This window comes from Diuraphis noxia, unplaced genomic scaffold, assembly GCF_037042655.1.
Source record: "Diuraphis noxia isolate RWA-SAM2 unplaced genomic scaffold, SU_Dnox_SAM2 contig0003, whole genome shotgun sequence".
In the NCBI taxonomy this organism is placed as follows: Eukaryota; Metazoa; Arthropoda; class Insecta; order Hemiptera; family Aphididae; genus Diuraphis; species Diuraphis noxia.
Window position 1 is genome coordinate 47,046,627 of NW_028301713.1, and position 27,822 is coordinate 47,074,448.

A 27,822-nucleotide genomic window follows, 5' to 3' on the forward strand; every position below is an offset into this window, starting at 1 on the left:
CATTAAAAACAATAACCATAGATACATGCAATTTTCACAGAATGTTTATATACGTATATTCTATCCACCATGCAATTTTCAAAAAATTTTGACTTAAGTTGAACCATTCATAGGCATTTTAAATTTTAGATCATTATTAGTTTTTTTTAAATTAATATCGATAAAAATTTATTTGTTAGGCAGAAATGCTTGAAAATTTAATACATGGCTCCTATCATATTTTTACAATAGCAGTTGAAAATAAAAGAAATATATTAGCACATTTTTTTGTTTACAAGCATTCGAAGTTTGAATTTTGACAACATGTGTAAAAATCATGAAAATCACGAAAATTAGCAAATTATTTTAAACTAGAAATTCTTTAAAAATTTTCTTTTTAAATCTAAGATTTGAAAATTTTTAATAATCTATAATATATTCTAGACAGATAAACCGTCTTCGCTCAGAATCGTTTTTCGTATACAATGATATAATATCATTGGATTCAAATTTAATTCCATCCATTACAGTAACCCACTTGTAACCTACTGTACAGCAGAGCGACATCCACGACTTACCCGCCCTTTTTTTTTTAATTAGATTTTTATTATAAATCTAGCTCAACAATTACAATACGTTAGAGCAGCGGTTTCCAACCTTTTTTTTAGTTTCGCGGACCACTAATTTTGTAAAAAAATATTTGAGGCTCACCCATAGCATACCTATATACGTTTTCATAAAATTATAATATATACTATATACAAAAATACATGCATATATAGTTATTAGGAATAAAAAATTTAAAAAAAAACAATTGTTTATTAAAAAAAACCTAATTATATTATATATACATATATAATATTTAATAGTATAGGTACCTATGGCTCGCGGCCCATGGGTTGGGAACCGCTGCGTTAGAGTAATCCATATTAAGATTTTAGTCGAATGGTTTTATCTTGATTATGATCAATTTACAAATTTAAAGAATAACTTATTAACTATTTAACTTATCAAAATTCAATAAGAAGATAAATGTCTAAATTTAGTATTAAATTTCCATATCAAATACACGCTAATGCCTAGTACAAAAAAATTATTGTTTCAAAATCATTATTTTTTAATTATGTAATAATATTATATCATTTAATCATATTATTGAAATCGACAAAGATTTTAAATTAAATAAGTAGAATCAAACTTAATACATTTATAATTATCTTACCTGCAAGTTATATATCATAGCAAAATAAAGAACTATACTGAGTATTAAATTTGGGAAATTTGCATGTCAAAAGGTATTACTTTATAAAAAAATTACCTATATTTTGTATTTTCGAATTTATTTCAACATTTGAGTACTTATCATATTATATTGTTTTAAATTTGGATGTGTTGATTTGATATAATATATTATAATCATCATTGATCGCGTTCATTATATATTTATGGTTTAAATTTGTATAGCAAAGCTAAATGTTATTAAATAAAATACTATGACGTACAAAATTATAGTTAGTAGGCACCTTCTATTATAATTCATTTATAATATAGTAATCATAATAGCATGAAAGCCTTTTAAAATAAATTGCATTAGAATCTTTTATCATACAATGGTTTTGGAACCTAAGTCATTATTAATAATTATTATAATATATTTAATTTATGAATAGTTAATTACGTTTTATAAAATATTATCACTTTCCATTTCCAATACCATAAATTGTTTTGAACTTTGTTGTCGAATTATTATATTTTAATAAATATAGATTAGGTTATCACTTAAAAGTCAAATTGAAATAAATGCTCTTCATTAGTTTAGTTTGATTAAATATTAATAATTACGTTGAAATATTTTGGTTGTATTACCATCAAAATTGCTGTACGAGTATTTATACAAAAATATTTAATTTTTTAACATACATAGAATTGTGAAATATATACTATATAGTAGTCAGTAGTCAATTATTTATGTCAACAATAATAAAATAGCTAAAAAGTATTTAATGGGGTTTCTTTTATATATATTTTTTCATACATCAAAATAATAAAGTGTCTTATGATAAATGTATCACTATGTAGGTGTATAACATTTATCCTCTAGAGATCAAAACCAACACCCCAACGTTTATTGTTCACTATTTTTTTAACTATGTTTTTAGTATAACTTTTTTCGATTATGACTTTCACAGTTTCAGTGTTTCAAGTATAGTAGATTAGCTACATTTCTTAAAACCTAATTGACAATTTTCAAAGATTTTTTTGAGTAAACATAATATTTTTAAAGTACATGATACATTTAACAGAGAAATTGCGAAGAATAGATAAAATCAAGATAGATCAATCATTAATACAATGATAATTTCTTACACAACATGGTTTAAAATACGATTTTGATACAAAATAATGGTAATTAAAAACCACTGCTGTAAAATAAATCTTATTTCCATGTGCATGTAAGTGTGAATTATTTAAAACGTATATTAAATTATCTAATTATTTCTCCGAATCAAAATAATAGACGTATTACGAACGTGGTATCGTGTTTAACTTTGACATTCTACATGAATGCATAAATTAAATACCAGGGTGGTTGGCCAACAAGAAGAGCGCCGTCGTGAGCCGCATCAATAAGTAGAAATGTAACGTGAACGAGAACCGACAAAATAATGGTTTAACATAAGTTCTATTTCCGCTACGGTCATGGTTGAATGCGTTTATCTCTGTTCTATACCGTGGTACCAACGCCCATAATTTGTGTTTACTGTTTTTTTGAAATCATCAATAAAATTATATTATAATCTTCGTTGTTTGTGTTTGAAACGCCGTTAAAATATTTTATCTAAATAATTTTTTATTCTACGCAATGATATAATATATCATCATTCATCATTATTTACATCATAGGTGAAACCATGAAAATTAGGACTAACATGACATGTAGTAAAAATCCAAAATTTAAGATTTCTATATGATATTATGTATTGAATTTAAATACTTCATGTGTTCTCAAGTGCCAGAAAAATTCGATCAAAGGATTTTGTTTTTTTAAGTTTTCCTGGCCGTCATCATCTACACTTATGTATATGAAATTAAATTTTTTAACATTTGAAAATTGGATCACAATATATGGAATAAATAGTTGGAACTAAGGATTAAACTCAAAAGAAATAACGCAACCAAACACACCAATAACGTTTAGCATCATAATATTATCATAACAAATTAATTTTTCCAAATAAAAAAAAAAATTCAATCAAACTACAGATTTAAAATGTTTAGTTGAATTCGAAAATATAATATACATACATCATATATGATTATCTATATCAGCCCAGTCGTCGCGAACGGTATTCGAAAAGTCACATCCGTTGTCACTCGTCACATTATACCATATTATACGTTATCCGCCGATTACAATATTTTACACGTAGATACCTAATAAAAGATTTGCACAATCCACAGAGTATTATTGTCTATATTGATCATTTTTCCTATCACGATGACCTGTTCTAATCTTTTAATGTTGAAAAATACGAGGGAAGTTTCGAGTACTTAAAACTGACAATTATAATTGTATGGATTAGATTTTTTCAAACAAAAAACCGTGAAGTATCCTATTGGTGTAAACGTCTAATACCACCATATGCCCTATATCATTATATCATTCAGTGCCAAACACATGTAATATGCCCACATTGCAGGCTATACGATAAGTGATGTGCATTTTATAATGATCGCCTCCATATGACTTAAAAATATGATTTTATCACGTCACGCCAATTCGTTTCTTGATAATTTAAATATTTTTGTTTTTGAACGTCGTGAAATTAGAGAGGTACACCCACGAAGGTGAATTCTGTATTATTGTATTATATAAGACAGTGCTACAATTGGTGCAACAAACGACATTTGCGTATATCTTCACCTTTTAGCCGTCCATTTTAAGCATGGATATAGTTCCAAAAACACCGATACAGCCGATAAATCTTCAATCGAGGGAGAGGAGCAATGTCAAAGAGATAACGCCCCCTTTCCACCCCACCACAGACAATATAGATATCGTGGACGGTGGCGATATAAATTACATAAACGTCGTTTCGTATTCAATAGGGACGGTGCCGGTCATTAATATTCCAAATATGTGCGGTTTTTTTCTCCTCTCTCTCTCTCTATATATATATAACGTACCTTATTTTTTTTTCATCGTTGTTATTTTACCACGATTTTACGTAGATATATTATTATGTATATAAACGTGCGTAGGTGCGCGTAGTGATATTGAAACGACTTGGTGGTGTGGCAATAAAATAAAACAAAAAACAATCCGTCTCAGCATAGGTGTCGCGACGATTCATTGCACAGCGCCAAGAAATTGACCACAATCCAAAAACATCGACTAATAAACACACAGGGGACCCATAAGTTTCACTGAAGGACATACACTACTAAATATATTTGTTATATTATGTTGTACGGATTATATAGATATTTATTATTGAGCTTCGGTGGCGTATGCATATTGCATGTACAATTATTATAAGCGTGATTTAGTATGAAATGTACATAGCGCGTACATAATATTTTTGATATAGATTTATGGTAGGTACATATCACTCATGTCATTATTAATATTATTGTTGTTCAGAAGTCCGAAATACTTTATTCTTCACGTAACATTTTGTTTCTTCAAATCTACTCTATATATATATATATATATAGATCAGTGACGTATGCATAATGTAATATAGTAACTGTCTACTAAATGCGGATATGTTATTCATTCTTATATTTAGGTGTAAAATTAATGTAACCGGGTTGGTTATTATTATATTATTATATACCGTATGGGTTATACGGTAAATCATTGTTAGATATTTTTGAACATTCGTCAAAAAAGATAAATACATTTCATAACTGTTGAAAAACAATCATGTGAAGTTTATGAACATATTACAAATATAATATATGCCAAAGCCATAATATATCGCTCAAGCCAATATTATATATTTACGACTCTATTTCAAACATAAAGACGAAATTCGCATTTTAATTTTTAAGAAAATTGTTTGAAAATAGAAGACGCTTATAGTATTGATTTGTTCTATTTCTGTAATTATTTATTTTGAATATTTTCTAAATAATACTAACATTGTAGGCAGCTGGTACTTGATTGAAAACTTAAAAAATTCATGGTAGCGAATTGTTAAAATACTTTATAATGCATTGTTTTATCTTTTAGATCAAAACCAAACTTAACAATAGCATTAAAAAGGTACCTTTTGATAAACATAAGGGACAAGTTCAATATGATCAAACACCATAGATTATGAATTTATTTTGTAATAACAGAATGGTACCTATATTATACATGTAATCATATAATAAATTAATATTGAAAATACGGATAGTAGGTAAAGTATATAACTTAAAACTTTATAATATTTTGAAACACAATAAACTTATATGTAATGTTATTATACATTTACAACAAATGAAGCGATTCTAAACAAATTTCATAGTTTAAAAAATTACATTTTATTATAAAACATATTAGTATGGTCTATTATCATGGACTATGTTCGTGATTACGAACTTATGAGATAATAAATCCATAAAACCATTGCATTAACACGTGTCGATCATAATCCGTAAACATTTTCAATAAAAATAAATAAAAACTTTTTTTTTATCCATAATGCATTTAACTTTTGTGAACGTCAAGTGTTTACATAGATTTGTCTGGCTTAAGAATAAGTCTGTAATAGAAAATAGCATGCTCGACGACTACATCAGACTCGTCACGTATGTCTATTTGTTTGTTATTGGTTGGGAAGATGTAATGGCAAAACATATTTATATATAATAAGAGGTCACAGTATTTGTTCGTTTATATACCAGTAAGTCGGAGCGAGGACGGTACCCATTCGTAATATTTTTTAACGAGATGAAATTACAATGGGCAACATATTTTTTCAAAAAAAAATGTCGTACAGCTCGAAATTATCATTTTATTTCCTTTTCAATGTTTACATAATTCCGCAAAACATGCATGCATTTGTTGCTCTCCTAGAATGTATTATTGTCTATACTATCTACACACCACGGTGTAAATCTATTCTAATGTTAGGAACATAATAGTTAATTTCATTGGTATTAGATTAGACTTTTGAGTAGAAACTATAGAGGACGTTATATACTTTCGTATTAAGATTGAGTGTTTAATTCCACTTATTATCACGCGAAATTCGTATGATAGATATATTAAACACGACATACACACTACACCGTACTACACATTATATTCAATATTGCATACCTTCGCCCTACGACCACCCAACGCATAATATAGTATACTTTATAAGTACTTAATGTGCATAAAAAGATACTGTAATGATATGCTCACATATCATGATTGTAAATTTATTATTTTTATTCAATAAAATAAATAACGGTTTAAGTTGTCAGATAACCATTAAACCTCAATAAATTCATTTAATCACTGATGGAAGGAACGATCTGCATTGTTTGGACACGTAAGAACCCAGACGTAGTTGTGACAATGTGTCGCCGCACATGTGATCTATTTCGTGTGCCGCCGGAATCAAGGGATGGCCCAATCAGGATCTTTGTCGCCAAGGACTAAGACAAATTTCTTTGGAAAAGCAGAGGTCTTTGATGGAGCCACCTGCGATTCTGGCAGGCTTGACCAGATCGTATCCTCTCATCAGTACATGAGCTCCATCCATGAGTGCATGAGCACCAGTAAAACAAACAAGTGCAGGAGCACCAAAAAACACTTCGACACCTTCAGTCATTATGAGCGACAGCTGGACCGTTTCTTTTTTTAATCAAAATTTAACAATGCTGCGAATAAACTAAGGTGCATGCACATCAATATTCATATACTTATATAATTATATATATATATATATTATATTGTATTTATTAAGTTTTTAATAATTTAATAATTAATATTTTATTATTACGGTTAGGTTTGGTGTAGTTGATCATTCTCGAATTACGACCTTGAGAACCCTCCGACGATCAGGAGGAAGGTAATTTCGCAAATCTAAATAACTTATAATATTGTCCTTGTCTTTGTGTTTGCCTAGCATTTACTTAAACACAATAACTACTATTAATAACAACCTATAACCAATATTAATAATCTTGTTATTCGTAACAAACTTTTATATTTTTACCTATCGCTCACCTTTACTTTCTTTTCTTTCTTTTTTTTGCGTTATTACAATACCTATATAATTATTAATGTATAGGAACCTAAGATAGTATTTAATTAATCATTGTATAAGTAATAAAATTATATAGGTAATATTAATAAATACTTTAATATAAAATTTAAAAAAAAACATTAATTCGTTATGATGCATGTTGTTCATCGTGTGCATATGGTAACAATAAGCATTTTACACCACTAATATTTCAAATAATATTTCTGTGGGCGGACCGCGGACGGTATTTTCGTAAACACGATTAAAGTCGTAAAAATAGAAGATGTCTATACTCATTAGTTATTATATAATAATAGTTTTAGTCTTTTTTTCAATTTTATATGAAATTAAATATGAACTTTCTAGCCAAAAATTTCAATGCATAATATTCATCAACAAGAAGGCCAAAATAACATCAACGTCCAACTAAATAACAACTCTACCCCGAAGAAAAACACAATAAAAATACTAGGAGTTTATTTTGACAAAGAAATTAACTGGATACACCATTTAAAACACCTAAAGATATCATTGAACATAAATTTCAACATAATGAAAATGCTTATAGCCACACCAAAATCCTCAGAGTCCAAAAGCTAAACATTACAACATATGTGGATTTAAAAAACTAAATCAAGGAACGCATACTTCTTAAATAGCAATTTTATAAAAATATTTGGTGTATTGAAAAAATTATATAAATAAATTAAAAATTAAAAAAATTAAACGACAAATGGCAAACGGCTTAATCAGAACATTAAACTAAGAAGAATAAAAAACACAATCTTCAGCTGGCCTAATTTCTCCCTGAATAGAAGGGATAAGACATTCATAAACAGACTCCGCATCGGTCACACCAGTCTTATTATACATGGATACCTCATGAAAAAGGAAAAAAACCACTATGCGTTTCTTGTGGAGCTGAGCTTACAGTCTACCACATAATAACGGAAAGCCGCCAATTTATGGGTGAAAGAAGAAATTCAAACGTATTCATCACGTTGGACGCAGCTCTCAAACCGGACCCTATCACCATCGCACGGGTTCTCAAATTCTTAAAAAAAACCAATCTGTATAATAAAATCTTTAAAAAAAATGTTGTATACTAATTATGACTAATGCTGCTCGTGTCAAATATATTCAATAAAAAAAAAAATATATGAAGTTTAAATTTTAGTATAGGTACCATAAGTCCATAACAAATTAACAAAATGTTTAATCAACACGGCTCTCGCCAAAGAATATTTTTTAGCACGTCTCAGATTTCAACAAATTATCGTATTTAATGTATATAATGAATTATTGAACGAAAGTGTAGATAAGTGCAACTAACAAAAAAACTGTCACTACAATATTTTTGTAATTGGAATTTATTTCCGTAAATAAAAATTATTATTATTATTATAAAAAAGGGTGAATACGGGTCAATAATATAGATATTTTTTGATAACAGAATAAAGTCTTCAAGATCACATTATCAATTATATTAACAATATTATACAGATCTCCAGAATTATAATATATATTAATGCACTACAATTTACATGTCAATTTTATAATACACAATACACATTTCATGGATCTTCGAGGTAGATACCATCATATTTTAGTATTTCACACAGAAGTCATCGACTTAATTTGATCAGTCATAATGGGTATTGAAATTCTGAATTCTAAATTATTATTATAGAACATAATATTGCCTAATCTTGAATGCAAATATTGAATTGTGCAATTAAAAATAATATATTTTAAATTCCTACTTGAGATGAAAACGATTGCCATGGAATACGTACGTATTTTTATTATTCGTTTTGAGGTTACACTAAGTCATACCACACTCGTGTAAATACTAATAACTTCATAAGGTACATCAATATTAATCAGGTTAATCACCACACACAAATTCTACCCTATTACACTAGGTGATATTATACTACATAATATTAATATAGTATATAACTATGTAACTATGTAAGATATATGAGAATTATTTATTTTACGTGTTTAAAGATGCGTTATTTTACTATGATTATACAGATAATTTTAAATAGAAATGTTTTTTTTCCGCTGTTGGAAAATAAGAGGTTTCATTCGATAGAATTTATAATATTAAATATAAATTATTATGTGTTTGGTTGAATATTAATTAATATACATGATATATATATATATATATACATTATGTTTTAAAATGTCTACCAATCATCAACGAGTATATTTTATATTATTGTACCATTTCTACCTATATTTTTTCTATTTTTTTTTAAAGCCAATAGTTGTATATTCAGATACGAGTATTCTAATAAAATAAAATCAAAATCTATTTATTTAAAATTTGTTAAGAATATAAAGGGATTTCTTGATACCTATATATTTTGGATTTTCAGAGAAGTCCAGTAACATTCTTGATTTTCTGCAAAGTATTGTGCTACATTGTGCTAATCGGAGTATTTGGTACATTTTTAATTAATTATGTTAGGATAATCTAATAAAGGTAATATTATCTTCAACTTCCTCTCTGATTCACACGTACTTAAGCATATTAGCACCTATACCAATGAATATCTGTACTTACCTACTCATTAATCAACAAATATTTTAAGTATATCTGAATGTTATAAAATAAATTTAAAAAGTCCTTCCAACAGAATTATTTATCATCAAATATCGGAAAATAAATATTGAATTTTAAATTCAATCACATATTTTAGTCACGATTTCGATTTCAGCTAATTTATGTTAATACACGATGTAATAAGTACCTATTAGTAAAAGTTTTTTACATTGAAGCACCTGAATAATGCGTACAAAATACAAATTATTATTTGAACTAAAAAAAAATATGAAAGTTTTTAAAAATCAACAGTTTTTAAATTAATAATTGAAAAATTTATTCAATCGCTTAGTAACCGTCTTTCAAATACTTTAATTCTAAAGCAGGATAAACATTTATTTAGTTTGAACGCGACCATAGATTTATTTACTCTTTGTTTAAGTTATTTTATAAAACGTGATCATAGCATGGATGTGTAATTATTAAGCAATTACGATAACTAATAATATTAGTTATTCTTATTATATTATAATTAGAACGAGATCAGATTGACTAATTGTTGTACAGTGAGCAATTACTTCATATAATATATAATATAATTTTATGTACCTATTATAATATATGAGTTGAAGTAGAACGAATTTCAAACGATTAATAATTTACGTCGTAACTCGATGTAGTTTAATTTAACGAATTGTCAAACATTCGATTCGAGCCCAATCTTCGCGTTTGTAAATACTTCTATCTTGTAAAAACCTAATATTTAAGGAAAATAAACAATACAATAACCAATAAGGATATAAGGTTCAACAATCACAAGATGTCAGATCTATAATGTTACATCACGTACAATGAGTAATAACAAATATTAATAATGAAATTACTCGTATTAAGTACTTTTCCTAAATATTTTTAAATACATCTAGAAATAAAATGTTATATTTGACACTTGATTAAGATTTTATATTTGAAAATACAGAATATTAAAAAAAAAAAAGCTTGAACATTGTTAAATGTTTGTTAAATGATTAAGGAATTTGTTAATTAAATTGGTCTCCACTTAATTATAAAACTATTTAATCATACAAGTATATTTTATATACATACAAAAAAAACTTACCTATACAAATCTAGTTCCAGAAAAGTTCACATAGAAATGTATTTGAAATATTTTCCACAAGTATTTTTTTAATGATATGATCTCGATTATGATTGTGATGTGCAAAGCGTACTATGTAATCTACCGGTTAGATTCTACCCCATCGGTGGAAATGTGATATACATCTATTGGGGACTAAAATTTTAAAATACATAAATATTAGAAAAATGTTTTCGATTTACTTTTGATAAACTAATGTTTAGATTCATAAAATCATAATAGATAAAATTTCAAATATATATTTATTTATCGAATAGGTATGAATGTATTATAGTATTAAACTTATATCAATATCTATAATATAGATTGTATATAGTGATTTGTGGCAATAATTGTCATTTAATAGAGATTTTCCTTATGTATTATATATATTATTTTAAAAATAAAAACAGGTGCAGGTCAAATCATATTGTAGGAAATAAAACATTTTTATTAAGAAAATATTCTTATAATAAACAATATTCATAAAAGTAAATATAATAAATAATTTTTATATATTTTTCAGGAAAACTTGGTTAACTTTTGAGTGGCTAATTATAAGTGCACTCCCTAAATGTTCACCAATGCTGCATGTACGCGAGTGATATTCCCAAATATATTAGTATATTCTCGGATTTTCCGGTATAAGCAATAATTATAAGTACTTAAGATCTATATGAACAGTATTTTTGGTAATGATATGTATGAATTTATTGTGCACTGTACAATTGTATGCTGTATTATATCGATGAATATAAATTCCAAAGGTACACGAAATTTACCGTGAGTATTTAATAAAATACCGAGTAAAATACCTACCTCCATAGTTCAGTAAACAGTTTCCACGCACGAATACACTGTAATTTACACGCATAATGTCATTTATTATTTATAAATTATAATGCGTGTTTAGCGGAACCATCTAAATAATACTAACTAGGTATATGTAATATTCATTTTGTAGTAGTGACAGTGCAATACAAAAATACACCTGAATAAGCTTGTGATAATATCATAACACCATACAGTTCTATGTACATCACGTGCAGGACATTTAACTATTAAACTTCTGGTGAATAGTTTTATAAAATAAATAGTGATATGTGCTGATTAAAGAATTACTTTAACATGTTATACGAAAAATAAATGCCACATTTTTTGGTTAATCCGTTTTTGATATTTATATTCATGGTCTTTCAACGATTTATTGACTTGAATGAAATACGTATTATTTGACAAAGCAGAAAAAATAAATAGAAACTTGTAATTTTTAAATCAAGTGTGTTTAATACATAAATACGTTAACAGTGCCATTTTATTGAGTTATACTCAGAAAGTGAAATGGAAATGAAAGAAATTCTACTTCCGAACTTCCGCCACCGATTTAATGCAGGTAATCTAATATTTATTGGACGTATGACGATAAAAAAGCTATGGTATTGGTACATGTTGGTAATATCATGTTGTAACAAATGGTTAATGATTCAACACAAATGAAACCGAACACACAAGAGCCGTAATAATGTTGTATATTATTATGATTATTAATTACTGTCTTCTATAAGTCACATTTGGAAGTGGATCGTTTCTCCAGAACCGATACGGGCTGTGTGTGTGTCTGGTATTTTTTTCGGAGTCTAATCGGCTGTCAAAAATACATATTATAGAATAAAAATTTGTTTCATATGAATAAACCGATATAAATAATTGTTAATCATGTTGGAAATATTAAACTGTACGCACACTAAGATAATTGGGATATAATACACATTTTGTGATCAGCAACAACGCATTTAATCTAACCTTTTCTTGACCTAACCTCTGATAGCACATTGTCAGTCGAATTCTTTCAGAATAATCATATTTTATAACATTGACGAATAATAAAATATATTAAAAATGTACAAATAATGACGAATCGTCAAACAAAACTATAAACGATGAGAATCTTAAATAGAAACAAAATATAAATCGCGTACAGCACGAAACGGAGCGTCGGCGTGCTCGTTATCGCTTTTTTTTTTATAATTTACTAGAAAACTGATGATTAAAAAAACAATATAACATTATACAGTGTGTGCCGCCGTGTTTGTTCACACTGATGCAACTTTTTCCAACTAGGCTATTCGAAATCGATAATTTTCTTCGTAAATTTTAACCGTCTTGAAATAACCACACATGCGTTTGCTGACGAACGAATACAGTAGTTTTTTTTTTTTTAGAAAATCAGTGTATGAATGCATGTATAAATAAATCCGTTCTTTCGTAATAATATAACAACGAGGACAGTCTGAAAGTTTAAAATTTAAATATCTCCAATAACGATATTATGTAGAATACATTAGGCGTAGACCATCTATATAATGACGTAATAATATATGGCTTAACATAAATATTTTATGGGATTTGCAATGATTGCACACCACGTCATATCCACCTGCATAAAAATGTAAAACAATCAAAGCGAAAAAAAAGCTATCGACGCGCAGCAAAAACCTACTGTAAAATATTATCATATTCAAACACAATATCATATACAGTTTTATAATATTATGTAGTATTGTATTATATTGTGTGGTGTAGTGTGGTATTGTGCGGACGTATATAATACGTGTCGATATGAATAAAATATATTACAGAATGACTAAAGTATAAGGTACCTGGTCAGAAAAACGATTCCTGGGAGGTTCATAAGTAAAAAAAAGAATATTATTGTTTTAACAAATAAAATTTTGTCAATTTAACGTTACCTACAGTGGTTTATAATATAAGTGTTTACATATTTTTATAAAATATTTCACAGTGTAGGGTTGTTGAACCGTCAAGAATCTCACCTCCCATGTTTGTTTATGGGTACTACAGATAAAGAATAATATTATATTGTACGGAAGTATTTTAGCGTTCTTAACACTTACCGCAAACCGTCTTCCAAATACTCGGCGATGTACTCGTTGCTGGTGGTCCCGTCAACGACAGTGTCGTCGACGATCACGTCCCGAACCATCGTCCAGTCGGGTACTTTGCCGCGATGCCACCGTGATTCGGACGATCGGGACAGGCGCTCGGTGAGATCAGCGAACCTATCCGCGGCGTACAGATCGGGAACCTCGGGCTTCGGGCGTTCGCCGGCGGTGTGCGGGTAAGGTTGCGGCGCGCCGGGACGCGTTGGCTGCGCCGGTTGTCTCGACGGCATCAGCGTGGACACGATGAACGACGTGGCCGCGTTCCAGGCGGATTGCGCTTCGTTAGCGTCCCGGGACCGGTCAGACCGGCCGTGGAAATGTGACGTACCGTCGTCGTCGGACACGATCACGGCCTGCCGACGGACATTCTCGTTCTGCAGGTCGACCACGAAGAGCACGGTGACTAGTGCTAATGACAGGCAGAAGCCGATCACCACTCGATCACGGAGTTTCATGGTGGCAGTGCGTTGTCGTTACGGATACGTCGGCGTCTGCGGCTGCGGCTGCGGCTGCGGCTGGTCCGATGAGAACACGACGCGGTGGTAAAGCTGCTGCAGACGGCTTTGACGAACGGCGGCGGCGTGAGCGCCGGACGCATCGGATCTGCTGCTACGCGTCGCTGACAAACCGGCGGCGGCGAAGTGCCCTACGCCGCGCCCTCCCGCCACCCGACAGTGTTTATACAATTGTTTTATGCTTAAATTTTTTTCCACAGATGTTGCAACTATAATTTTTGTCGTTTTTGTTATCGTTGTTATTATTTTTGCTGTTGTTATATCGTCGTCGTCGTCGTCTTTGGACGGATCACGATATATTTCGGCAACGTGAACCGTTTTATGTTTCGAGCCACACGCCCAACGCCGTCACACTGTCGTATCGCGTTCGAGGTGCCGCGATGGTTTTCGATTCGGTTCTGCCGCTGCTGCTGGGTGCACCGCAGCTGTCGTTATCACCTCGACCTTTGACCGCCGACGTGGCCGCGTCATCGCCGCGCCGCCGAGTGCCCCCCCGCGGTCGACTCTTATCGCCGTAGCACGCGCGCCCCTCCCTTTCCCACCGTCGATCACTATTGATGCTGCGTCTCGGCCGCCGCTGCCGCCGTGAAGCTCAAGCACATAACGGCCACCGATTTTGGCTATTCAGGTCCCTCGATGTGGCCAAGTCCTGAAACACACGGTTAAAAAATAAGAATTAGACGCTCTTTTTTTCTTTTCTTTTTTTTTTGATATTCGTAGCAAGTATTCCACTCGAACAGTACATTACAATATTGTGCTCAAATATATATAAATTACAACTTTAAATAATAATACTTTCATATTTTATTTTAAACGAGAGTTTTAAGCTCAACCACAGTCAAACGCCACGAATAACCGCAAGTCTTTGTTATTATCTATACCATGTTACATATTTATAAATGCGTGATCAACGCTGCTTGTACGAGTAATTCGCACCATAATAAACAATATCAATGCTTGCCAAATAGGTACCTATTTAGTCGCATGGTGTCAACACCTTTGTTATATTAAAATCAGTAAGACACCTACCAAAGTGCCATAAAAATCAATGATCGTTAATAGTTATGACAATACCCTCGTCAGTATACAATAACAACGTTAAATATTATAACACAGTGTGATAAATTATTTTACTTGTGTATGGCAATATTATTTAACTAATAGAGTTTATGAAAACGTGTGCTATTATAACTATTAACTGGACTATTATTGTTTGTTTAGTTGGTTGTGATTTTATGTGTTTTGGCGGTTTTTAAAAACGAGGTCACATTTTCATCTCCATTACACGCGTATTATCGATGCACACCTGCACGACGACAACTCAACGACCTACTGTAAAATTCTCTAATAGCTAGTTGGAACTAATGTACTCGTACATAGGTACATTGTTAAAAAGTAAAAATATTCATGGGAAGGTATACATAGATTTTTCAATTTCCCTCTCCCAAAAATGTTAGGTGTGTGATGAACGATAAGTCATCCATGACAATAGTAAAAATCCTATCACTAAATCAAACAATTTTTATCTCTTGCTGCTCTTATAATATTATGACCATCACTTATCAGATACAAGTGCTTAATATCTTTTTTGTTTGTGTTTTGTGTATATTTATAATTTATTGTGATACTTGCTCATGCAAAAGATATGAAAATTCAATGAAAAATTTAAAATAATGTAGCCACTCGTCGATATTTTATGGCACAATCTATTTTTACCATATTATAATAAATTATATAGATACTCGTCGTACTATAGTATAAATACACACTAATAAAAAATCTATAGAAACGAATACCTTTCAGTATATACCTCTCAGTACACCACTGCAATAATGTAGGTATATATAGCAGGAGTGGCCAACATGAATACGTCCACGAGCCACATAGATAAACACAATTATATCAAGAACCAAAATGTTTATAAATACCTTTTATAATTTTTATACTTTTATCGTTTTTTATCGTTAGTAAATAAATATTGGTTTTTTTTCATAAGACGCGAGTCACAAGTTGGCCATTTTTGGTATATAGGTACTCTCACATCAGTCACATCATCATCGTAATATAATCACACGAATTATAATTTCCTCTACAGTATATACATACCACTTTATGCTCAATCGATATACGATCATAAAATGATTCTAAATCTCCAACAATTTTTATAAAAGAAAATTAAACAGCCAGGTTGAACCTATATAATAGCTAGGTGATTTGCAATTGCAACAAGCGCGTGTTCAATATCAATTGACTAGAAATGGCGAGCAACAGGTTCAGCCGTGCGCTTTTCCAGCCACGGTTATATTTGCCTTGCAGGAGCACCCGCAAATATTTAACGAGGACACGCCATCGGGATGATGGTGCCCATCGCCGTTTTTACAACGTATAATACAGCATAGATTTAAACTCCATACAAAAATATGTTTACATTCACACATCACAGCGTTAAAATTGAGAGTTCTATCTGGACTGACGTCACAAAAGAAAAAAAGGATTTTTTTTATTCACTACTCGTTCAATATAATTTGAATACCCGATCATCAAATAAGTCTGAGCTCATTCAGCACCACCCCACTGCGCCATACGAGTAATTTCTCCGGTGCACACTCAACTACATTGCATTCGTATATTATTATTATCTCGTATGATCGTCGATCCTTTTTGTTCATAAAAAATTAATTTCGTTTTACATAATTCATCCGTTGACCATTCTAAATGCGTGTAATGATCACGATATTTGGCGACGAGTGCATGACGACGTCTCAATATCAAAATGTTCATGAATTTAGTTCATAAAATGTGGTTCAGTCGATTTAAAAACAGCTGTTTAGATGGGCTAACGTAAGAACAGTGCCTGTAAAACCGTTCGGACTCTACCGCGAAAATACCGCTACAGTGTGGACAGGCCCAAACGCCGTGTGCTGCGTGAATCCAACGAGTGCGAACGAATGCTATTCTGACAATGCTGTTCCGCGGTGCGTCCGAGATATGCGACGAAATACGATGAACCGTTTTGTTTTTCTCCACTCTCGTCGGATTCACGTAGGACAGGCGCTAAGGCCCGCGGCGTTTTCCGCCGAGTTTCCGTTGGGGTCAAAATTCACTGTTTTATATTGGAGTAGCTATACACGAAGAATGCGCAGTGGAAAACACCGGCCAGTCTGCGTTATATGCAGTGCTCGACTTGGAGGGGGGCGCACGTGGACGGAGTACCCCAACTAGTTTTTCAGAAATTTTAGCGTACCCCTACTTTTATTTTTTAGGGGAACAGACAGGACGCTACATCATTCTGCATTTTTTATCAAAATACAAGTGATCAAATCATAATTTTTTTTACCATAGATTTAATAATTATGTATGTACTTTTGAGTTTGTTATTATATTTTATAAGTTGTAACAAAAATATACAGTATAATATATTTACAGTAACTTTTTTTAAGTTGCTGATTTATAAATATTTTTTATATGTTTTTTAGAGGTGTAATAGGGGGCGTGGGGGATTGCCCCCCGGCTTATTAGTAACGTTTAATAAGTGATGGGGACGCTCTTTTTTTTAAACGGAGTCCCCCTACTTTAATTTTTGCCAATTCGAGTACTGGTTATATGGTGCAGGAATACGCGACGCATAGGCACGTCTTGTCCGCGGCCGATTTGTCAGAAAACGTCGCGGAAAACGACGTGTGTATAGTCCCGGCCTAACAGATAATATCGATACGTGGTGGCCACATGGGTGGCTCGAAATAAATAAGCCGAAATATAATCACATTATCCGAACTAAGACTAAAAAAATAAAAATAATCACTATTAACTAATTTTTCTTGTTTGATTGTTGTTATTACAATAATATTAACAGTCGCAATAATTATTTTGTTCTAAATAAACTGGACAATACAATGAATTCGTAGAAACATATAAAAATAAAGAATCTTAAAAAAAGATTAAACGTAATAATTTATCATAATAATAATAATAATAAATACGGTTATCGTGATGAAATCGTAAACGAGTACATGACGAACATTTTAAGTAACATTATACAATATATAGTCAAGAGATAATTTACGCGTTATCGTTCCGTCCTTTAGGGCATCAAGTATTAAAAAATAACCCCAACATATTTAAAATTTAAAGTTATAAAACAATTCAACAGCGTCGACTCGCTTTCATGGAACATTAATTTTAACGTGTTATTATCGACATACAGTAGATAATATACTGAATATAATAACATTAAATTGGATAACGAACGATGAACATAATATCGTTTATTTTTTTTAATTGAAATTTAATGTATATTAAACTTTTGACAAACGGTATGATCACAAATCACTGACGTGTTGTTGATTGGAAAATAGATTATTAAATTAAAATCGCTTCCCATGATTCCCTATAATAAATTTTTAAAGTTCCGCTACTAGTCTTTGATGTTGTATGCTGTATACATATTACATAATACATTCGTGTTCATTCAAAACGTTGAGCAAATAAAACGCATACACCGTTCAAACGCATTAGTCGGTGCAAGTTGCTTATATCTCTACCTTCATATTATATAGATTTTCAAACCAACAATTTAATCAAAAGTCAAGTTTTCCAACTTTTTGTACATTTTATGCTTGTTGTATACTTTTTTTACTGGACGTATAAAGTATTGATAAAAACTGTTACCTATACCATATAGTTACGTCATTGTTATGTACAATTTTGTAAACCCAAACGATTCCTATCCAATTTTACCCATTATAGTAACTTGTGCCTACGACTACGAACTTTTCATTAACTATAAATACTATTTGTTAATAGGTAGGTACCTAGTGAACGATACACGCTCGATTGTCCGATCGTTGGAGCCCGGTCTAACCTCATCGTCTAAGTGACGTGTTAGTGACTAACTGTTAGTCCCTCTCTCTCGACCTGCCAATAATTATTATTTGTCATTGATAGGCGATAGGACATGATTCGCCGAGTTGCATATAACATTACTACTACTTACTAGGTACCGACTTAGAGGAGGTGTAAATTTATGATGATCCGATCAGACACTTGGGCCAAACACCATTGATGACAAAATTCCGAAAAAAGCATAGGACCACATCACCACGATTAACACTGTAGTCTGCAGGTACACTCAACACCCGTTCGTCCCGTGCAATGAACTTGTCAATTTTTACCACCGGGCCACGGCAACCACTTATGATAGTGAAGACCTAACCTAACCTACACGGTGTAACCACAAAGATGACAAAAGACTTCATCGTGTTTGCTACCTAGCTACCTATAGGTACCGCTTGACTACCATAACAAATCGTGAAAATATTGATTATGATATTTTATTTTATTTTTACACAACCCGTGATGTACCTACATCTCATTCAACTAGAAACAATAAAAAATTAATTATCTAATTGTACTTAATAATATATATTATATTATATTATTAGTAGGTAGTAGGTACCCATATAATAATAATACACGGGAACTAGGAACTGTATAGGTCACGAATCATGTTACTTATTGTAGAAAAATAATAATAATAATACTATGAATAATATTATGAATCGTTAAAATTTATGCCACGGATATATATTTTTACATTTACCCATTAATACTATAAAGTCTTATGCGGTTACATACAAAAATATCTATATATAAGATATACATATACAAAGTGTATAGTACAAATAAATTTATATTTTAACATCTGCTTATAATTATTTTTATACAGTAAATATTGTTAACACTAATAACATTTAATAAATAATGGAATATTAACCAACGCCGTTAATTGAATGATGGAATTCTATAAGACTGAAAAATAGTTTATTGATTTAGCAAGAATGTAGTCATACTTTATACATTTGGCCTGATCTAGGTAAATAAACCATATATCAATTTTTGTTTTTGCAGACATCCGAATAAAATTATTTATCTATTTTGACATCTTTATAAATTACAGCATATTATATCTAAATATAAACAAAATATGACAAAAAATTTTGTTAAATTTTCAAAACAACTGAATCAACTTTGTTAAAACTTATCTATTTTAAAGGATATTCATATAAATTAATTATAGTTTTGAATAGGAAATTTTGTTTCCATCATAAAAGTACTAATACACGAATATATTTATTAGTTAGATTTTTTCTGTCATCGAATTGTATACTAGTAGGTAGTAACTATTATTTTTTATTTGAATTCCGCTTACGTAAATTGATATAATATATCGCTACCTGCAATAAATCTTTTTGTGTAGGGGACAAACATTTAGATGACATTCGTACACAGATGTACACATAAAATGCAATATTTAGGACGTTTATAGATAATAGATAGATGGCGCATAATATAATTCCATTATTGTCGGTTTTTATATCGTGATATTTACCGAAAATAATTACGATTTTTTTTTTTATCTGCACATGTAAACAAATTAGATAGGGTAACTTATAAGTGTATATACAAATGTAACGTGTTTGCATCAATGTTCTAAAATGTGCATTTACCTTGACCCTAAAATGTTTTGAGCGTAATAATTTTTTACGTCTTAAAATACTCATAACTCGCTTTAAAATTAAAATATGACAAAAAGCCTATGAAGTTAGCTAGATAATAATCTTACCTTTAAATTTTATTAGAGATCAATTCACTATAAATTTTTAACTGACGTGTTATGCTGAGCGTAAAAATTGTTATGTTACGCACTTTAGAACTTCTAAGACGGAGACAACACATGCGGGTATCACGTCCTCTTAACTCCTATATATATTTATTATTTTTAGTAATTAATAAAATTCCCTCGGTACACAGTCTATTAGGAATTAGGATACATGCAAGTATTATTTATAAAGATACACAGATAACTTAATTCTAATGATATTAAACTAAATTTATTTATAACAATTTTGTATTTTTATTTTTATAGTTTATTTTGAAGATTTGCTTTTATAATGAATTTGAGTGAGAATCTGTTGTCGCTTAGAGATTCTAAAAAGTTTTCAGGAAGTTTTGCGATAGTTCTTGCTTCAGAATGAGAATAGCATTCTGTCACTACGTGTTTGACGCAGTGTTGGTGAGTTGCGGCCCAAACCCTAAATAATGTACGAGTTGCGGCCCGGGTTTGTGAGAGGTACGTACGAATTGCGGCCCGGGTTTATGAAAGGTACGTACGAATTGCGGCCATACAATAATGTATATATTACATATATACTATATACTATATGTCTATATATTATAGTATATAAACATCACAATATTATGTAGGTATTTTCTAGTATAAATTGTCGTACTTATATTAATATTGGTCGTAAATAAAATAAAAGTATAATTGGTGTAATATATTATGATAATAATGTCCAAAAAAAAATCAAAGCATTCATAATGTACCTAAGTCATATATGGCAGATAATACGATAAAACGATCTATATTATCTTTATCATATTATATACAAAAATATAACTTCCCATACGTATTGAAGATTTCGTTTATCGTTATTCGTTTATACAGTACATAGGTAATAGGTATATAATATAATATAATATTATATAAGTAAGGTACATAATATGCAATGATAATTACTTGGGCCGCAACTAACCTATACCTAAAATATTATCGGGCCGGAATTCACCAGTCTCCAACAACGGAAACGAAAGGTCGGGCCGCAACTCACCCTCAGCCGCAAAAATAACCCTTCAACATCATGCGGCACCTGCCTTACAGTCAAACACGTTAAACGGCAGGTGCCGCATGATGTTGAAGGGTCATTTTTGCTCATTAGGTGATCGTGAGTATGCTAATTTATATTGTTAGGGGCCATGGTTGGGGGATTGTCCCATCCATGCTCCATTTTTCAACTTGTAAATTGTTTTTGTGAGGGATTGCAGTTGGGGAATTGTCCTTTCCGCTCCCCAAACATTGTTGTAATCATTTTTTATTAAATAAATGATGGCGACTCACTACCTGAAGCATTGCTTAACGGCAGTTCCAGGTGGCAAGTGTATTGCCGAAAAAAAAAAGTGATCGTGAGTAATTTGCGTGTTCCCGATTCGAAGACTTATTATGATTACTTCAAATTTTCTAGGAAGATATGTGGGATGTAGTCATACGAATAAATCTTTTTTGATTTCATTAAAATTCATGCAAAAGAATTTCCAGTTTCTCCACCACATATGAGTACAATAAAATTGTATTAAGGATATTTCATCTGGTTTAGTAACTTTCGTTTGGAGTTGAACTATTTTATTTTTTGCTACCTTATCAGCCATCCCATTTCCTATGATATTAGAATGACCTGGTATCCAGCATATCTGAATGATGTTCCCTTCCTTTTCTCTTCCGTGTCGTAACAAATATTTTACCTGTAATATTTCAACTCTCAATATATAATATAATAAAATTAACGTGCAAACTAAAATATGAAATCATATTATTATTGTTATGTATGGTTTTTCAGGTGTTATCACGTTTCACAGTTTCATAAAAAATAAATAAATTTACATACATTTGTTACAATTGTTGTTAACAACTGGCAACACACTCATTCTTATACTAAATTGATGAGGTGCTGGTTTAAGCCATAAGTTTTAACCATTATTTATTTTTTCTGTTATTTATTTCTAGCACACAGTGTTTACAATAATACCAATATTCTATCATCGATTTGTTGCGTTAAATCATGGATAAAATATTCTATTATTTACCACTTTAAGATTACCAAAATTAGATCCATTCACAATAAAAACTATATACCTAATAAAATCGTTAATCTTATACACAAAACCGTTTTCAATTTAAATTCATCGAGTAAATAAACAAGTAGCCTTAGACTTTTATTTATTTATTTTTTTTTTTTTTGAAACCTGTAGTTATTGTGGAATATTTAATTTAACGTACATAATGTATATCATAGACTTAGCTGATTACCTGAATGACCCAAAATCCTTCAGGAAATAGAATACCTCCTACTTTAATAAGAAAGGAAAATCTTAAATTGTATTCACATTATGTTCAACGTTAATACTAAATAGCATTATCCAGAACTAAATACAATTATCATTGACGTATGTGAAATCTAGGTCAAGAATAATATTCTTATCTGAGAAAACTTAATACCATTTTTTTTTTAATCATATAATCGATTATGATATCGGACAAAGGAATTTATATTCTCTCGATCGTTAGCAAAACATTGATATTCAACTATTAGCTATCATTATGTACTATTATCACACATTATAAAATATTTTGAAATAGGTACTTATACGATGATAAAAAAAAAAATTGAGGTGTTTATTAATAAACGACTCGAATATAAAACATACATCGTTAATTTTACTTTAAGTTTTTTTTTTTTTTTTTGTAAAATTTTAGTTAAAGAATTATCGGATTATAATAATGTGTAAAACAATTATAAGTTAAAATTTCCAAGCTTAATTTGATGATAAATTAAATATTATACTGTGAAATAGGCTTTACTTAAATTAATTAATTTAAATTGCTAAAAGTTTTTATTTTTATATTTTATTTTTACAAATTATTTAAATTATTATCATACGTTAATGAATATTTTATATTTTATTTATTCTAGGTGATTATGGTTTTAAAAGTAACCTGATATAATAGACTACGTCCGATACTACTATTTATCATTTTATTTTTATATTATAATACTCATAGCTTAAGTTAGTTATTCTAATATATTGTTAACAAGGTCAAGCTATATTACTGCGTCTATGTTTTTTGATATACATATATTTTAAATCCTAGATAAAACTTAAAAGTAGGATTATAGACACGTTATACAATATTACCATAAGTTTTTAATATTTATTTCGAATTTTTTAATCCGTATGCCATGAATGTTTTCGAGATTTAGATTAAGAGTCATCACAAGTAAAATTATTTTATGATTTTAGTTGAATTGTGGCTCTATTAGATTTGCAGTACTTTTTACGCTTAAGTTTGTCAAATTCAAAAGTCAACGAATTTATGTGTAAAATTTATTTCCGGTGAGTTGATTTCCGTTTCGCTCTTCACCGTCAAGTTCGTTTCACATTGGTCACCGGTTCCACTACATAGTTCACCGTGTAACTCATTGGATAATTTAACCATTAATTAATTAAATGTGATTAATGGCCCGAAACACTGATCTGATGTTAACAAAATCTATGATAACTGTTGATGATTTTTTACGTATTAGAAACTAGTAGGTAGGTATATTAAATGAAAATAAGAACGTCTGGACTAAAATTCTCTTGTTATTCAGATGAAAAATGATTTTTCTTTCACTATAGATTTCGATTTCTTTATTAAAAACAAAGCATACGATATTTTATTAGGTAGAACTATAAAATACTGGTGACTAAATTAGTATTACTAAATATAATTTCTGTAAAAAATATCATTAATTTTATTATACTTATTATACCTATTGGATACACAATTGATATTTAATTAATCATAAATAGTCGAATATATTTATTAAAAAATAATAATAATAAATCATACCTAATTATATTAAAAATCTATTTATTTTGTAAAAAGCACAATATTCCGGTAATAATAATTAAATAAAATCGTGAATGTGTGTTTTAAATTTAATATTTTTGTATCGAGTTATCGAGCTAGTATTTTTTTTCGATTTGCTTTTCGAATGACTATCAAGAGAAAAAAAGGCGGTTAAGTCGTGGATGTCGCTCTGCTGTACAGTAGGTTACAAATGGGTTACTGTAATGGATGTAATTAAATTTGAATCCAATGATATTATATCATTGTATACGAAAAACGATTCTGAGCGAAGACGGTTTATCTGTCTAGAATATATTATAGATTATTAAAAATTTTCAAATCTTAGATTTAAAAAGAAATTTTTTTAAGAATTTCTAGTTTAAAATAATTTGCGAATTTTCGTGATTTTCATGATTTTTACACATGTTGTCAAAATTCAAACTTCGAATGCTTGTAAAAAAAAATTGTGCTGATATATTTATTTTATTTTTCAACTGCTATTGTAAAAATATGATAAGAGACATGTATTAAATTTTCAAGCATTTCTGCCTAACAAATAAATTTTTATCGATATTAATTTAAAAAAAACTAATAATGATCTAAAATTTCAAATGCCTATGAATAGTTCAACTTAAGTCAAAAATTTTTTTAAATTGCATGGTGGATAGAATATACTTATATAAACATTCTGTGAAAATTGCATGTATCTATGGTCATTTGTTTTAAAGTTAAATCAAAAACCAAAATCGATTTTGTCGAAAAATGAGTGTGCGTAAAATTTCCCGTTTTCCCCTTAATTTTTAGTTTGTTTTTCTCAATTATTTAGAAAAGTATTAAGAATTTTTCACTTTTGACCTCCCAAAGTACCAACTAGATTCACTTTCTGATCGAAAGAGGTACTGAAATTAGGTCAAAAATCTAAGCATTTTTACTGCCCCAAAACGTGATGACAGACACAAAAAAAAACACACATCATGATAAAATCAATACATTCATCGCTCCTCTCAGAATCTAAAATTGATAAAAAAAATGTATAACATTAAAAATAAACTATAGTTTATATCACGGAGCACGATATAATAATCTTAATTGCTAAATCGTGGTAAGAAGAAATCACATGAATCGAAAATTAAGTAGATAATCCATAAAAAAATAAAAACAAACTAATACCTAATACAATTTCATTTATACATTTTTCCCTGTAAAACCACTTTCAAAACTTATTTCAAGTAAATATTGTTTGAAAATAAGTGACGCTGACTTGATATCATATGTAACAGTGAGTTTTTTCTGTATAGATGATTTACCGAGTGGCTATCAGACTGAAGTTGCTAACCATAAACCAAAGCACTTATCTAATACCGGTTGATGAGTATGTATATAAAATATAAATAATCACGATATTTCACAATCAAAAAATAATAATACAAGTCAACTATTATGAAATATAAAAAATAAATATTTTTACAAGTATTTCATTTAGGTACTAAGAATATTATTTATATGGATAAAATTAATTAATCAATTAAATGTAAACGGTTGTATTAAAAACTCTCAACGTTGTTTAATATGTTTCCATTTAAAAATTACTTTTAAGTTATAACAGGTTTTTTTTTAACAAATGTTATAATAGCGATGAAGTAGACAGTAGTTTAACACTTACCAGTTATTAGAAATCACACCTTTATAATTTTAAAAGTAGGGAAATGTAGGTAACCCCTCTACTGAACAGTAGGCGTTGAGTGTACATCATCATCGAATAAGTCACAGTAATGTATAATAGTATTTTACATTTGAATTTAATGATAACTCATTGCGTATGAAAAACAATTATCAGCTAAGACGCTGTCAGCCTATATTACTATGAGTACCTATCTTAATTTTATGATGTTGAAATGAATTACTAAAATAATTTATTTCACTATAAGTAATATGTTAGATGTTATAGGTACGGTACAATTAGGCTGAAAATAAATCTAAATATTTTTAATTTTCATTGCATGTAGTAAAATAGAATGATTCTTCATTTAAATATCTATTTTAATCCGAATTTTAACTTCAATTGTCTAAAAAAAATGTGTTCTTTATTTTATAGACTTTTTGATTTTAGCATGAACTATTCATGAAGAATCTCGTAATACATTTTCAAATGTTAAGTAAGAATATTAAAAATTGTATGGATTTTTAACTTCCTACACAATAATTTGCGAATTCCAGCGATTTCGATAAAATAAAAATTTTAAACACTTGGATAAATATTGTGACAATGTATTTTCGATGTTTTTTTTAATGAATATATGAGAAACCTTGAATTCAATTAAAAAGCTTCTTGATCAAATAGGAATTTTGATATCAACATTTATGAAAACAAAACTATAATTTAAAATATCTATAAATAGCTCAAAAAATAGTCAAAATATTTTGAAAATTATGTTATGTATCGAAAATGCTAATACACAACATAATATTATTACTTGAATTATTGAAATTTAGAATATTAACATAAAATCATTATACCCACAAAAATAATAAATATATTAATAAACGCACAATATATATACGAGTATAATGTTAATATTATTTATTTTCCTGCCCCAAAACTTCTATGAAATACTATTATAAATTTATAAGTTACTTAGTAAAAAAGTGGGTATTGTTAAAATACTTTAGAATTCTAACGTGTAGATTATATGAAAAGTGAAAACTAAATATATGTATTATTCTTCTTATAGAATATAAGATATATATCAGTTCTAATATAGTGTTAAAAAGAAATATTATATTATACTGATACAACAATATGATCCAATTATTGGTAACAAAAGAATACACGATGAGTGATATTTCCATTTGAGTGTTCGTTATTCGAATACAAAATTAGAGCAGGTACCTATATCGGATAGGATAACTATAATATTACATGATATTAAT

At 29.6% G+C, this 27,822-nt stretch overlaps 1 protein-coding gene across 3 annotated transcripts in view; it reads right to left on the reverse strand.

Annotated features, from left to right (window-relative positions):
* LOC107169036 (extracellular serine/threonine protein CG31145) overlaps nucleotides 1–27,822 on the reverse strand; it is a 74,930-nt gene that overhangs the window by 20,138 nt on the left and 26,970 nt on the right. Inside the window, exons 2-4 of one of the 3 annotated variants that reach the window (XM_089222252.1) lie at nucleotides 22,638–22,742; nucleotides 13,822–15,033; nucleotides 12,459–12,551 (exon numbers count right to left, since the gene is read on the reverse strand). In XM_089222252.1, coding sequence (XP_089078378.1) covers nucleotides 12,459–12,551; nucleotides 13,822–14,324 — 596 coding nt within the window. In that variant the 5' untranslated portion in view covers nucleotides 14,325–15,033; nucleotides 22,638–22,742. The remainder of the gene's footprint in view (nucleotides 1–12,458; nucleotides 12,552–13,821; nucleotides 15,034–22,637; nucleotides 22,743–27,822) is intronic. The other 2 variants (XM_089222251.1, XM_089222253.1) reach the window with 2 other exon arrangements.